Source organism: Abramis brama (genome assembly GCF_963993115.1).
Source record: "Abramis brama genome assembly, chromosome: 14".
Lineage (NCBI taxonomy): Eukaryota > Metazoa > Chordata > Actinopteri > Cypriniformes > Leuciscidae > Abramis > Abramis brama.
Window position 1 is genome coordinate 34,639,022 of NC_139976.1, and position 14,798 is coordinate 34,653,819.

Here is a 14,798-nt window from a genome sequence, read left to right on the forward strand (position 1 = left end):
TCCTTTTGACATAAATATTTATTTCCCATTACATCAGAATTTATTAATGTATTTATTATGATCTATCTCAGCTCTCAACTCTATTCAACTTCCTGTGGGTTCATGACAGCATTAGTTATGCTTTCATTTATCTTAACATCAGCACAATCAACCAATCTCAAACTGCCCATGTTACTCCTTGATATTTCTCAGTGAAGCCTTTTGTCTTATCTCATTAGTCATAACTATTAATAATGAATTTGTGCTTAAGGCATACAAATTGTAAATGTAGTGTAAGACATACAAATGATTGCATTGTCTTTGGGGATGAGATACAGGACCACAGCAAAGTGGAAACTCTTTGGTGGTTAACAGAAATTGCCCTTTGTACTTCTGCAAAGATGAGAGAAAAAGCAAATACATCTCTTTGGTCAGTGGAAAGTTTCATGATGAAAATATAAATGTCACTGACACTCACATAGCAGGAGTTTAGATCAATGTTGCTTAAAAGATATTACCATAGAAGAGATGCACTATTTTTTGTCATAACATGGATGTGTAAATATATTAGATGAGGTGTTGCCATTTTTAACCTTGCAAAAACAGCAGCAGTCTTTCACACTTTTTCTTTTATGTATGTCTTCCTGTCTAATGGCCTAGCTGACTGTTTTTTTCTTTCTTTCTTTTTTCTGCCCACTGTCAAACACTGAATCGTTCACATTTTCTTACCTTATACACATACACTCGCAGCTTGGAAATCTTAAGCATATATGAAGTGTGAATCAAACACATGCAACCCACATACATGCTCTAATAGGCTTACGGAAATTCCAAAAAACGTATAATGGTAATCACTTTATACACCTTTGCAAAAAAAAATGGGCACTTTGCATTCTAGAGAAAAGTATTGTATACAATGAAACAATGTCACCAGTTGGTTGAAAATACAGCTAAAACTAATCTATTCCTCAAAATACAGATGAATAAGGCTCAGCATGGAGAGGTTGCCCTAAACATTTGAAAGTCTTTCTCAATACTGTCTATTACAAATACTTACCAACTGAAGGGTTATTTGTTGAGGTAAAAAATGTTGTAAGGCATGTTTCTTCATGCTCCCCTTTTATAGGCAATACCTTACCTAAACATAAAATATAGCTTTAATAAGTGAGCAAGACCAGTGGGTCAATTTCCTAATATTTAGCTCTGTGAAACATCGTTAATAAAATCTCTTTTTATCAATAAATTTGATAAATGCATGTCACTTTATAGTTAAAATGTCCCTTACTGACTCCTGTATATTAACTCTTTCCTCGCCATTGACGGAAATTTCTGGCAATTCATGTTTTCACTGTGATATGTTAGGGGGCACTATTACACATCTTCGGAAAGAGAACAGAATCTCTAGATCAAAACACAGGTGAAAAAGAAGCAGAAACGAGCGGTGGGCGAATTCCAAATGCCATTTTTGCACCCTTGAAGGGCACTCCGGGAAGGGGACGCCATTTGTAGGGCCGTTCCAAACTAAAGTGAACAACTGAAGGGCCCTTCCACAAGTCCGTAAGCGCAGGGAACATGCGATGGTCACTTTAATGATGAGCCCTCAAAAGAGTATGAACTCACCAGCAATACCTCGCCTCCTCCTCCCAGAACCAAGGCCATTATTGGTATTTGTTTTAGAATCTCCATCACAGAGGATCCTTTTTCACAGCCTGCCAGTCCAGCCAGCTGCCTCTTTCAGACAAAACGCCTAAGCCCACCACAGACAGTAAGTCGAAGCCTGCCGTGATGCACAAGCCTATGCTGGAAAATAGAGCGGAGCGAGCCTGAGCCTCGCAAGCTGTCTGACCAGGTGTGTTAGCCGGCAACACAGTGCGAATGCTCTTGGAGTTCGAGGGTATGGATTGCAACCCTGCCCACAATCCCACCATGAGTGTGAGCTGCCTCTGGCATCTGTGTTGTTTTTGTTTGAAGAGAATGTTACCCTGTCTCTCCTGTCCCCGGAGAGGAGACAGTTCCAGTTCTCCTGCATCTACGCCGGTCCTGCCCAGCTCCAAGTCTTCTACGTCCTGCCGCCTCCCACCTCCTCTTTAAACTTCAGCCAGTGCCTCTGTCTCGTTTCCACTCTGTGGCGTGGATCCACCTCGGGCCCTTACAGCATCCAGCTCCTCCTGGACCCCTATTTCCCTCCATAGGTGTCCCCTGGAACCACCTCCAGCCGCTGATTCCGTCACTCCACCTCGGCCCATCGTCCAGACTCCCCCGCCTTGGCTCCTCCCACCCTCTTCTCCACCTGGGGTTATCAGGCTTACGGCTCCCCTGGGATCCCTCGATCCTCCCGCTCGACCTCAATCAGATGTTGCCTTGCCTGCTCCACGGACCTGCAAGTTGTCTGCTGCGCTCCGTATCTCCCCACCTATGGCTCCATCTGGCTCAGCCCTCCCTGCGGCTCCACCTCGGCCCTCAGTCAATCTGGGTCCACATCAGCCCTCTGATACCCTGGATACTCCTTGGACGGTCGTCAATGCGGCTCCATCGTGGCCTCCAGGATCAGCGGTGTCACACAGTCCCATCTGTTCGCCGTCTGCGTCCAGGGCTCCACCACCTTTGGCCCCGTCTCCATTGTCCGTGCCCATGGGATCAGTGTGGGCTTCTTCATAATGGCTTCTCCTTCCCTCGAGGCCACCATGGACTTCCTTCCTGGCTGAACTCCTAGTTCCTCCCACCATCTTTGCCACCTTGGTCTTTCCCTCTATCATCATCCCTGGCTCCCTATCCTCTGCCGGCTCTGCATCCGCCCCCAGAGCCTTCACCCTGCCTCCTCAGTTGTACTGTTACGGCCAGTGATGGGAATAACGGCGATATAAATAACGGCGTTACTAACGGTGTTACTTTCTTCAGTAACGAATAATCTAATTGATTACTCTTCCCATCTTAATAACTCCGTTACCGTTACTGCCAAAAAATGTGCATTACTATAATTGAAGCTGTTTTTTTCATCAGACCAACTAGATCTCTGACGCCGGTTTCACACTGCATGCGTTAGCGTTTGGTCTATTTATGGTCCTGGAGGCAAAAATAGACTCGCGCCGAAACGATCACGGCACTGCTGCTTCTGCTCTGCTCCTGCTACGCGCTGCCGCGCCACCTCTGCGTGCGGTGTGAATGCTCTAATCTGTTAACATTCTTTTTGGTATAGTGCTTAACAAGCATAATTTAATTTTGCCCAGTTGTGGCCCATTGAGGGGCAATAAATATCAAAAGTTCCAAAACATCTATTGTGTTATTTGTATCGATCCACTATATAAAGATAATATCTACATACTGTACATGGCATTTGATTGGAGGCAAGTCTCACTTTGTCCCACAGCAACATAAAAATAGTTTAGATTTATGTACATTGTTTCTGTTAATAATGTATTTAATTAAGTGTCCATTTCATGATAATATTCAGATTTATCATAAATAATTGAACATGCACATGTATTTTAAGTTCCGTTAAAGAGGGGTGGAGGTGGGGTCACATTTGAGCATTTAAAAATTTACTTGAAAGTAATGCAATAGTTACTTTCTGAAGTAACTAGTTACTTTTATAATTTGTAACTGAGTAACTAATTTAGTTACTTTTTGGAAGAAGTAACTAGTAACTGTAACTAATTACTTTTTAAAAGTAACTTGCCCAACACTGGTTACTGCGCAAGGACACACCTATCCCTTTGGGGGGGCATAATGCTACATGACATGTACAGTCAGTTTTGGTTTTGTGTTCAGTTCTTGTTTGCCTGTGTTTCCCATGCTGATTTGTCTCCATGGCCATTGATTTTTTTTTTTTTTTCAATGGTCATTGAAGTTCTGCAAGTGTTTCTTGTTAAGTTAAAGGGCATTATACCACCCATTTAAAAACTTTATTATAAATGTGCATTTATTTGTGTTATATTTACAGCAATAATAAGATGCTCCTGTTGTTGCTACCTAGCTTTGTCATGGTAACATTCCACGTGAAGTGGATGAGGAAATTGCATCATCTTTCATTGATCCCTTCACCAAGTGCGTTCAAAATGGCTTCATTATGACACACAAGTTCCCTGCACCCAAGGGCCCTGCCCTTCAGAGTAATAGGGATTTTAACTTCTGATTGGAATTTACCTTAAATAAGCATTGCTTAATGCACATGTAAAATAACACGATCATCAAACATTAAACAGCATATAAATCAAAACTGCCTAACGTAACCGAATGAAATGTTGACCCAGGATGAGGTATAGGACTGTGCAAACTTTGTTGATGGACACAATCTACTTGATCATTGTAGTATTTGATAAAAACATGATTTTTCTCAGCTTTTTGTTCAAAATTTAGCTTTTTTAATGACACTTACCCAGAGTTCAAGTGTTGATAAAAAAAAGCATGAAGCTAGATTAATGTTTTGTTGTTGTTTAAAAGCAGAGGCTCTGGTCTTTCTTTTGATGTTCAGATATTCAACAAAATATTCTGGGGGCCATGAAAGTTTCGTGAGAATGATTTTAAAAATGCTGGCAGTGGTTGCCAGCTATAATAAATAAATAAAAACACTGACGGGGAAAGAGTTAGTTTTAATACCAACACTGGAAAAACATGCCTGTGGCAACTGCCAACATTTTTACAAAATGATATTGCATTGCTTCTTCCACAATTCGTGTCTTCTTGACACTTTCAAAGTAAACTGTCCAGTAAGTGCCGCTAAAATGTTAATGCTATTTCACTTTTTTTTCCTTACAAAAAAAAAAATCAGGCTACTGACAAAAGATCCAGAGCCTCAGCCAGGGTCAACCTACTCCACTGCTCTGACCTGCAGCTGTTCGAAAGCCAATGAAAGGTCAAGGGTCGCCATGCTGCTATTGTCAGATTAAGTTTCTAACAAAAGTGCATGCTGTAGATTCTGACACTTGTTTGTATTACCCAACTTATTCATATCTCTCCCTCTTTAGATGTCTCCCTGCAGCCTTTAACTTTTTTTCCACAAGAACACACTCAACTGTAAGTCTTTTGACCCTACACACACTTCATTCCCCTCTCTTTTATCTGTCTCCCTCGCTTTCTTTCATGCTTGGGAATGTTGCCACTCTTCTCCAGTGTCAGGAGGAGCTATTTTTAGCAGGACAGCTGAATGTGAGGGGTCATAATGCTGGATAAATACAGTCCCAGTCGGTTGGTCGTGGTCTGAGCTGCAGGTCTTTTTTCTTCACCTCTCTCTTTCTCTCTCCCTCGCTTCAAGGGACACTCCATTTTGTCCGTTCTCCTTTCAGCAAGAGAGGTAAGAATATTATTTTAAAACACATCTAAATTCTGTCTTGAGAAGACATTGAAGTCTATCACAGTTCTAATTAGCATAATTAAGAGAACAATAAAAATAGGACACTGTGGCGGCTTTATCTGTGCAAAACACTTGTAAGAGGTGGAGGAAGCCAGAGTTATATTTATTTCCTTCCTAATTACAAAACATTTACTTTGAAAACAGACAGAACCTTTTTGGTAACACTTTATTTCGATGGACTACATTCTACTAACTATAAGTTGCTTTGCAACTACATGTCAACTAGCAGTCATTAAAGCATTAGTAGACTGTCTGCTTAACATCTGTAGCTTTGCAAAACCGTCAAATGAAAGTAAGTTGACATGTATTTGCAAAGTTACTTATAGTAAGTAGAGTGTCTAAAGTGTCATCATAACTGCAACAAAGCATCTTACCAGATCAGCTATGATAAATGTTATCATGCACTAGTGCTAAATATTGAAAAAGGCTGACTACATATCTAAAGGCTTTTTATGTGTGACTTTTGGTGCAAGATCTACTTAACACTGGTTCAAAGCAATTAAACTATTGATTTTTCATATATTTTTAGGAATATATCATTTTTAGTTGGAAAATATGTAAAATTTGAATCTCCCACTACCTATACTGACTGTTTTAGATCAAATATGATCCACATTTAATGACAAAAATGGCAATATTCCTATATAAATGGAATATTGCCATATACTGTATATATATATATATATATATATATATATATAAATCTCCATCTAAATATGGGATTTTAATATAGATTTTAAATATATTTAATGTTATTCGGAATGATTCAAAATAGTCTAAAGTGTCAGAAGACTGGTCTGGCATGCATCCTTCAGCCTGCTGTTATAAAGGTCAATGCAACTGTACTGTAGGCCTTTAAATATGCAATTTAAAGTATTCTACAGAAGACCAAAATTAACACGTTAACTCATGCTATACATTTTTTTTAAATATTAACGCAATTAACACAGAATCTTTTTTTTCCCGTCATGCTTTGGCTGCGCTACGGTATGTGATCACGCTATCATTCATTTAACTGCTATTAAACCATTCATGCACGATAAGACACAAAAAAGAGCTTAAATCTGTACTGGCGCACTGTCTGTGAATCTCCTGTCTGTGCACACAGAAAACCACTTCAGACAGCACACCAGCTGTATTGAGTTCTCTTTCATGCTTGAACAGACAAAAATGCACAAAATGCAAAAATGCCCGCTTTGTCGAGTATTTATCGAGTATCCTGTCAAATTAGTTAAATAAAATCTTAAATGACCGTGAAGAGTTGTGAGGACATCGGAAGTGTGTCAGATCCATGTCATGTGCTTCAGTTCGTAAAGTGACAGAAGCCTAATAAACCAGCTGCTCTGATGTCATTAATGTTAATCAAATAACGAAAGACAAAGAGAAAACCACTCACTGCTCTTGACTGAATAACTTTTGTAGATTTAATAAGGATTAATCCATATTTAAATTATTATTTACGCAGTTAAGTCTGTGAAGTGTTTGATAACTTTATTCATTTTTTTTTATATTTCTTATCTGTTAGATCAAATATTTAAAATATACTGTCTTTATGTTGTTTTTATAAATACAGTTGAAACGTTAATTTGTAGATTAACTGTGAAATTATTACAATATAAAAATGTATTAAAAACTTTAATGATAGGTGTGATTAATTAATTGCAGAATTAATAGCAATTGATTTACAGAAAATGTTATGATTGATTAGTTATTTTCTTTAATCGATTGACAGCACTAGCAGGAATAGATTTAATTTAATTTGTAATATTATTTTACATTGTATTATTTTAACCATTTAAAAATAGGATAATATATCATCGAAATCAATGCTTGGGTCTCTGAGGGTTACTTATAAGAAATAATAAATTACTCTATGGGTTGCAGGCATGCAGTGTTCTTTGCTTGTTTGTGTAATCTGATTTTAATGAACTCCAGTCTCAAATAAAACAAAATGTAATATACTTTTTTTTCAAATCTTATTTTATGCAATCCCCCTCATGCAAGAGCAGCTGGTCAGCAACAGTGCAGCTGGTAGTTGCTAGTTTATATATAGTCTGAACTGTTAGGAAGTAGTGTCAAAAAGGGCAGAGATAGGATGGAGGGGGTGACAGGAAAAGAGCTTGTCCCACATACTTTACATAAAGGTCAACAATGAGAGTAGACCTCCTCAAGCAAGGCTTTACACTTATATAACTCTTGAGGGAGACAGAAAGAGAAAGCAAGTGACAGTCGTTGTGAGGAAAGAAAAGAAAGATGGAGTCGAGCGAGTTAAGCATATCTTCACAGTATACTTCCTTGTACATCAAAAAAGAAATGCAGAAGTCTTATAAATACAGAAGGGATAGATAAAAGGGAACAACTCTGACAATAGCAGACATATTTTGTATATGTCAAAAAAAAAAAAAAAATCCTCTGTATTTAGTTTGAAATAAAGTTCAACTTCCTCACCACAACATCCCTTCACTAGTCACTAGTACCCAGCCAACATATCTGGGCTACGTCATCTGGGCACAGGGTCAGAGTGGGCACTTTAATGGGCTGAATGTGGACCCCAGCTTGCTTAAAGTTTGTGTAGCTTGTTTAACTTTTTACTTCTGGTGACTGTATTTAGGCTTCAAGAGTGTGTGCATTTGTGCAGATTATCTTGATGAACAACACATGTAGGAATCATAAACTTTTATTTGTCATGCAGCTTATTTTCTGTGATAACCCAAAAGCCAATGGAAAAATCTATTCGTTTTTTGTCGCTAACTTTGGGGTTGGCCTACAAAATACATCATGACTGCTGAGGTCTATAAATAGGCAATTTTTCTAGCCCAACATTGACTCAACTAATGAAATGAATCTTGGGTGAAATGATCTGTTTGAACAACCATTGGCAGATGTTCATGAAACCTGTTTGAAAACAACCATCCATTTGATAATGCAGAAATTAGTATTTTACTTTTAAAGTTCCACAACATTACTGACTGATTCCATCAGTGTAGTACAGTCCTAACACAGCACTTTTTATTTGGCTATGAACTTTGTATGTAATTTCACCTTCACCCTTTCAGTAAAGATGCCTCACGCGTATCCATTCCTGAGCCCTGATCAGAAGAAAGAGCTGAGTGATATTGCTCAGAGGATCGTTGCTCCCGGCAAGGGAATTCTTGCAGCTGATGAGTCCACAGGTACACTTTAGACTCAACATGCTTCCAAAATGATAGTTTACCCAAATGAGGAATTCTTACTTTATTTCGTGGGTTTCTTTTTTCTAGGCAGCGTTGCGAAGCGCTTCCAGAGCATCAACGCTGAGAACACCGAGGAGAACAGAAGGTTGTACCGTCAATTGCTTTTCACTGCTGACGACCGCATCAAGCCCTGCATCGGTGGAGTCATCCTTTTCCATGAGACTCTCTATCAGAAGACTGATGATGGCAAGCTTTTCTCTGAGTTGATTAAAGAGAGAGGAATGGTGGTAGGAATCAAAGTGGACAAGGGTGTTGTACCTCTGGCCGGCACCAACGGAGAGACAACCACACAGGGTAACCTCACTCTTTTAACTTTCATTTATTAATTTTATTCTCTCTCTTCACTAATGTTCACACTTTAATATTAATGTCCATCTCAGGTCTGGATGGGCTGTATGAGCGGTGTGCGCAGTATAAAAAAGACGGTGCTGACTTTGCTAAATGGCGCTGTGTGTTGAAGATCACTCCCACTACTCCCTCCCGTCTTGCCATTATTGAGAATGCCAATGTGCTCGCCCGCTATGCCAGCATCTGCCAGATGGTAAGACACTTTACAACCACTTTTGCTTTGAACATCAAGTAGCGACATAACACAATTTATAGTTTTCAGTTCCGTAACTTGTGCACAAAACATCCAAACCGTATGGTTGCAGTGTAGCACTTTCTGTTCTGTTCTGCTTTCCTTCTGTTTCAATCCACCACTCAAAAGAAGAAAAACAAAGATGTGTGAACAAAGTGCAAGCACTTTTGTTCCATATACAGGGCTGCCGCAGTACTAAAAACAGCGAGACATTTTAAAACACTTAATTTGAAAAGCACTTAATGTGACTTTGATAGTGATATTAAAAGATCAAATAAAATATACACCTTATTGATGATACATATACATTACTGTATACACACAAGTAGATGAGCCCAATTGTGCTAAATGTGTTCAATTTTGTGTTAGGCATTTTCTTTCAATAGTTTTTTTATTAGAAAACAAAACACTTAACATGAAAATGTGTGTGTTGCGTTAATCTGGGTTTATCTGCTTGCATGTACAGAGTATGTTTTATTAATAAGGTGTACTGAATTTGGTCCTTTAAGCATTTTCTTTATAATGGTTTCCCAGACAACAACATAGCATCGGCCCAGATCCGGTTGCAGTAGGCGAACTGGAATGCAGCATTTGTGTATAAAAATAGCCCTTGTGTTTCATTGTTCAGTTGTCTAGCTTTGTTCCATGTAACTGCTGTTGGTGAGTTTGTTTGGTAACACTTCACTTGAAGGGATGTGCATAAGACTGACATGACAGCTTCATAATCATCACATGACTCGTCATGAATTTGAAGGAGGTTTTATGCATATTAATGACAATTGTCATAAAGTGTCATTCGCTCAATTATGTCATTTTTAATGCAAAGATGACATTGTTTGAGATGTCTTTGTCATGACAACTTGACATAAACCAATACATCATAACCTGTCATAAATGTGTCATAAACATGACATAGCAGATTAATCATCAAACTTAAGAAACGACTTAGCTTCATGGGTTAACATTACATTATATTTCTGACCACTATTTTTTCCAGTGGTACAAATTGAATTTGTCATTAAAATGTCATTAAGTGTTAATACTCTGTCAAATTATTTTATAACAGTGTCATGAATATTTTTCTTGACCTCAACTACAGTGATACAAATTTAATTTGTCATTAAAATGTCATTAAGTGGTAATACTGTCAAATTATTTTATAAATAATACTGGAAAAAAAGTGGTCAGAAATATAATGTAATGTTAACCCATGTAAAACCAAGTTGTTTCTTAAGTTTGATGATTAATCTGTCATGTTTATGACAGGTTATGATGTATTGGTTTATGTCAAGTTGTCATGACAAAGATATCTCAAACAATGTCATCTTTGCATTAAAAATGACATAATTCAGCAAATGACACTTTATGACAATTGTCATTAATATGCATAAAACCTCCTTCATATTCATTACATGTGTCATGTCATGATTATGAAGCTGTCATGTCAGTCTTATGCACACCCCTTCAAGTGAAGTGTTACCGTTTGGGTAGTTCATGTTTCACACCATTTAAAATGAAAACACATTTTATAGAAAACTATTATGAGAAGTCTTTATCTCATGTGAGTAATAGAACATTCAGATGACTTCATTTTTAACTATCACCAAACTAATGAATGCTTTTTGTTGATGTAATTTTTGTTACATTCAATTTGTTTACTTTTTTTGTTGACATGCACTTATTAATATGCATTACTGTTGTCTCTGCCAGCATGGTATCGTGCCCATTGTGGAGCCTGAGATCCTGCCTGATGGTGACCACGACTTGAAGAGATGCCAGTATGTGACAGAGAAGGTTCTGGCGGCAGTGTACAAGGCTCTGTCAGACCACCACGTGTACCTGGAGGGAACCCTGCTAAAACCCAACATGGTGACCGCTGGTCACTCTTGCTCCCACAAGTACGCCCCTCAGGAAATTGCCATGGCAACCGTCACCGCCCTGCGTCGCACTGTTCCCCCTGCAGTTCCCGGTGAGTCGAACACCCCCGCAAACACACACTGATAAAGCTCATCATCTTATTAAAACATACACTATGGGCCCTATCATACACCCGGTGCAATGCAGCGCCAGGTGCGACACAAGTGTTTTTTGCTAGTTTCAGCCTGACGCATTTTTCATTTTCACGTCCTGCGCCACGTTGTTTAAATAGCAAATGCATTTGTGCCCATTCGTTGGTCTGAAAACAAGGCTTGTTCTGGCGCATTGTTGGCGTGTTGCTATTTTAAGGCAACTGAAATAGACTGCGCCATTGACCAACTGAAACCTGGTCTAAAGTCAATGGCGCAGTATTTTTTTGTTATTTAAAGAGCGCGTTAGTAATGTGCCTATATAGGCGGGTCCACAACACACGTACACTCTGCTCAGTACACACACAGGGATGCGCAGCAGCACATAAACCAGCCAAATATTAAAAATAAAAGTATATTAATATTGTGTACATAAAGATATGGAGGAATCCGGCTTGTCATTGATGGTCTGCTCGCGCACACAAGCAGATCCGTTTGCGCTCTGGAGACATCATGTAAATAGCGAATCCGCCATGGCACGAGTGCAAATAGCTTTTAAAGGGAATGGGAGATGAGACTCTGATTGGTTTATTGCATGTTACGCCCAAAAAACACCCATTACTCATTAAGAGAATATGGACAACCCTTTTAGACCATGAGCCGGGTGCACCAAAACTAGCAAAAGTGGATTCGGACACGCCCTAGGTGCACTTGCGTTGTGCGCTTTAGATCATGCGCTTAGATCGTTAAAATAGGGCCCTATATCTCCATTTTTGTGTGTTACTCCCACTATGCAGGAATTTACCCTCATGTACTAAACTATACATTGAATGCAAATTGATTTAAAGGTGACTATATTAGGGGTGTAAATTGGACATGTTCTGACACTGATTCTCTTAGCCAGCGATACGATATTTGCAGATACCTCAAAACATGCCACAATATCTGAAGTATCCATTTGTTGCGAAACAAAGAGGCACAACTCAAACCTTTATTATCTTCTTTCCTAAAAGGCATCACCTTCCTGTCCGGAGGCCAGAGTGAGGAGGAGGCCTCAATCAATCTGAGCGCCATGAACCAGTGTCCCCTGAACAAACCCTGGGCCCTCACTTTCTCTTACGGCCGTGCCCTGCAAGCCTCCGCGCTCAAAGCCTGGGGGGGCAAGAAGGAGAATGGCAAAGCCTGCCAGGAGGAATTTGTCAAAAGAGCCTTAGTGCGTAAACAATCTTACAATTCCACTTAACAGTTATGATCAGTGTTGCAGTTCCTCTTGTTATAAATGATTTGAGGTTTGTGCATGTTTAGACCCCATAGCATAGTATGACAGACCACTAATAGCAGCTGTCAAATATCCCCACCTACAGTTTGAACCACACTCAACATAATGTCATTATTAATCACCGACCACAAAAATGCAGGGTTCTTTTGTTGTTTGGTTCAAATATAGACAAACCCAACTGTTTGGTTTAAAAAATCCCCCTGTACACAGCTGTATAGAGAGTGAAACAGGTCCTGCCTGCTTTTTCAGCTGCCTTAGATCCGGAAGGGTTTGCCCCATTCAATTTCTCAAAGGCATTTTAAGCCTTTTTGAGAGAGTGAACAAAGACATGAACAAAACCAACCAGTTACGAGCTTATAACATTACAAACTGTGAATAGAAGCAAAAAGGTATGGAGTATGAACCATTATAAAGAAAAAGAACAACTGAGAAAAATAAAACTATTGATTTAAAGATGTTGATTATCTATAGATGCCCTACATTTTTTCTTGTTCAAAAAGTCGATTCACTTGGATATACTGTATGTCCCAATAGGGAAGAAAATATTACCGCAACTTCCGTTTAATGCATGGATTTAAGTAGTTTGAGAGCATAGGGAGACTAACTTCATTAATTCAGAGTGCTTCATGGATGTAGATGGGCACTAAAGTGTTCTTTTGGCATGATTTGTTGGTGATTTTGATTGGAGGAGATTTTGCTGAATCATGGGTAATGTAGTTTTTCACCAGGAATTCCACTGTTAAACACGATTATTTACCTAATTAATTGAAATAATGTGGTTTGATGGCTTCAACAAAAGCATATACCATCAATTAACAACTTTGTAGGTCACAGTTGGTTTTTAAAGAGCCCCTATTATGCTTTTTCAGATATTACCTTTAATATATTGTGTAATATAGCTTTTTGTGAAGTTAAAAGCTCTGCGAAGTTTCAAAGATCAAAGTACATGATAACTGGATTTACTGTCTCACAAAAGAAAGAACTGATTCTAAACTGCCTTAAACCAATCGTCAGTAATTCCAGTCTTAATTTCTGCACAAACCTACATAATGGAACAAAAAATGTATAATGCCAGCCAATGATCTTCATTGGCTGCCCATGAATGATGTTTACTTTGACCCGCCATCAAATGCAGTAGTTGTAACTGAGACTGGAATAGTTTGGTTCATGTTGGTTCTTTGCTGCGAAGGCAAATCCATTACTAAGGATGAGGACTCGCACAGGAATTTAAACGAAGTGCTGAGGAAGCCAGAGATTTTTTTCCCGACACACGCTGTAAGCATTAGATGCTGTACTACGCTGTAGTCAATCACAACTGACTGGGCCGTCTGACCAATCAGAGCAGAGTAGGCTCTCGGAAAGGAGGGGTTAAGAGAGACTTAATCCATCCTTTATCAAACCGTTTCAGACACTGTGAGAAAAGAGGTGATGCTGCAATGTATAGTATGAGAAAATTAAAGTGTTTTTTGACCTTGGATGATGTAAACCTATTGTAGGAGACCTGCAAAACAAAATTAGGAGCCTTTAAAATAGCCTAATAGGGGCAGTTATTGTTAAAAATCTAATCCCCTTTGGAAAAAAATAATGGGATTTTTCCTTCTGGAACCCAACTGTTACACTCTATTAAACATCAAATATGTTTAGATTGGCTGTTAATTAGTTGAGTCACACAGAATTTTCACTTTTCAGCATGAACGAAGTGACATTATTTGCAAACATTTCTGACATGCAGCTCACTGTTCCTGTATTTTACTAAACTTGTGTGTTGATTTCCTCTACAGAACAACAGCGCAGCATCCATCGGTAAATATGTCTCCAAAGGAGACACCGGAGCTGCAGCAGGAGAGTCTCTGTTTGTGGCCAACCACGCTTATTAAAGAAGCACATCCACTGGATCATCTTTCTGTTCTGTCACGTACACAGTGTGATCAATCATTTCTGTGACTCACTGTTATTCCTGTAGTCATTTTTACACTGTCATTTGACAATGATGTTAAAGAAAATAAGTATCATTGTAACTGACCAAGCAGATAAAATCCTCCAGACCGCCCCCATTTAATGCTGTCATTCTTCTCTGTCCTATTTCTGTGGCTGCAACTCTGACAGTTTTGCATCTGTTGTTTTCTTTTTCACTATATTTTCTTTTTTGGCAAAAGAATAAAGAACCAACCTACCAACACATAGTGTTTGATTGCCTGCACAAGGTTGTGATCTCTATATCATCAATTCTATCAACTTTGAATGTTGCAATTTGTATTAGTTTATATATTAAATGTATTTTATTAACTATTTAATTAAGTTCTGTATTTGAGCTGTTTCAGATCACAGATTGACTAATTTAATGATTATAAACCTGCCCAGAAGATAACAG

General features: G+C 38.8%; 2 protein-coding genes across 3 annotated transcripts in view; one reads left to right on the forward strand and one right to left on the reverse strand.

The window, feature by feature from the left end:
• Positions 1-14,798, reverse strand: part of LOC311096687 (integrin alpha-X-like) — a 569,425-nt gene that overhangs the window by 90,552 nt on the left and 464,075 nt on the right. The window lies entirely within an intron of this gene.
• On the forward strand, positions 4,956-14,606 carry aldoab (aldolase a, fructose-bisphosphate, b). 2 transcript variants are annotated; one of them, XM_084136022.1, is made up of 7 exons: positions 4,956-5,269; positions 8,386-8,502; positions 8,590-8,856; positions 8,943-9,103; positions 10,853-11,111; positions 12,162-12,361; positions 14,209-14,606. In XM_084136022.1, exons 2-7 carry the CDS (start codon positions 8,391-8,393, stop codon positions 14,302-14,304), a joined length of 1,095 nt encoding a protein of 364 aa, XP_083992148.1. In that variant the 5' UTR covers positions 4,956-5,269; positions 8,386-8,390; the 3' UTR covers positions 14,305-14,606. The 2 variants fall into 2 exon arrangements, with proteins under 2 accessions (XP_083992148.1, XP_083992149.1); XM_084136023.1 differs by having other exon boundaries at positions 5,135-5,269; positions 8,391-8,502.

Coding starts and splice junctions, on each gene's coding strand:
- aldoab (XM_084136022.1), top strand. CDS start 8,391: ATGCCTCACGCGTATCCATTCCTGAGCCCTGATCAGAAGAAAGAGCTG. Junction 8,503..8,589: donor TGCAGCTGATGAGTCCACAG/GTACACTTTAGA, acceptor TCTTTTTTCTAG/GCAGCGTTGCGAAGCGCTTC. Junction 8,857..8,942: donor CGGAGAGACAACCACACAGG/GTAACCTCACTC, acceptor TGTCCATCTCAG/GTCTGGATGGGCTGTATGAG.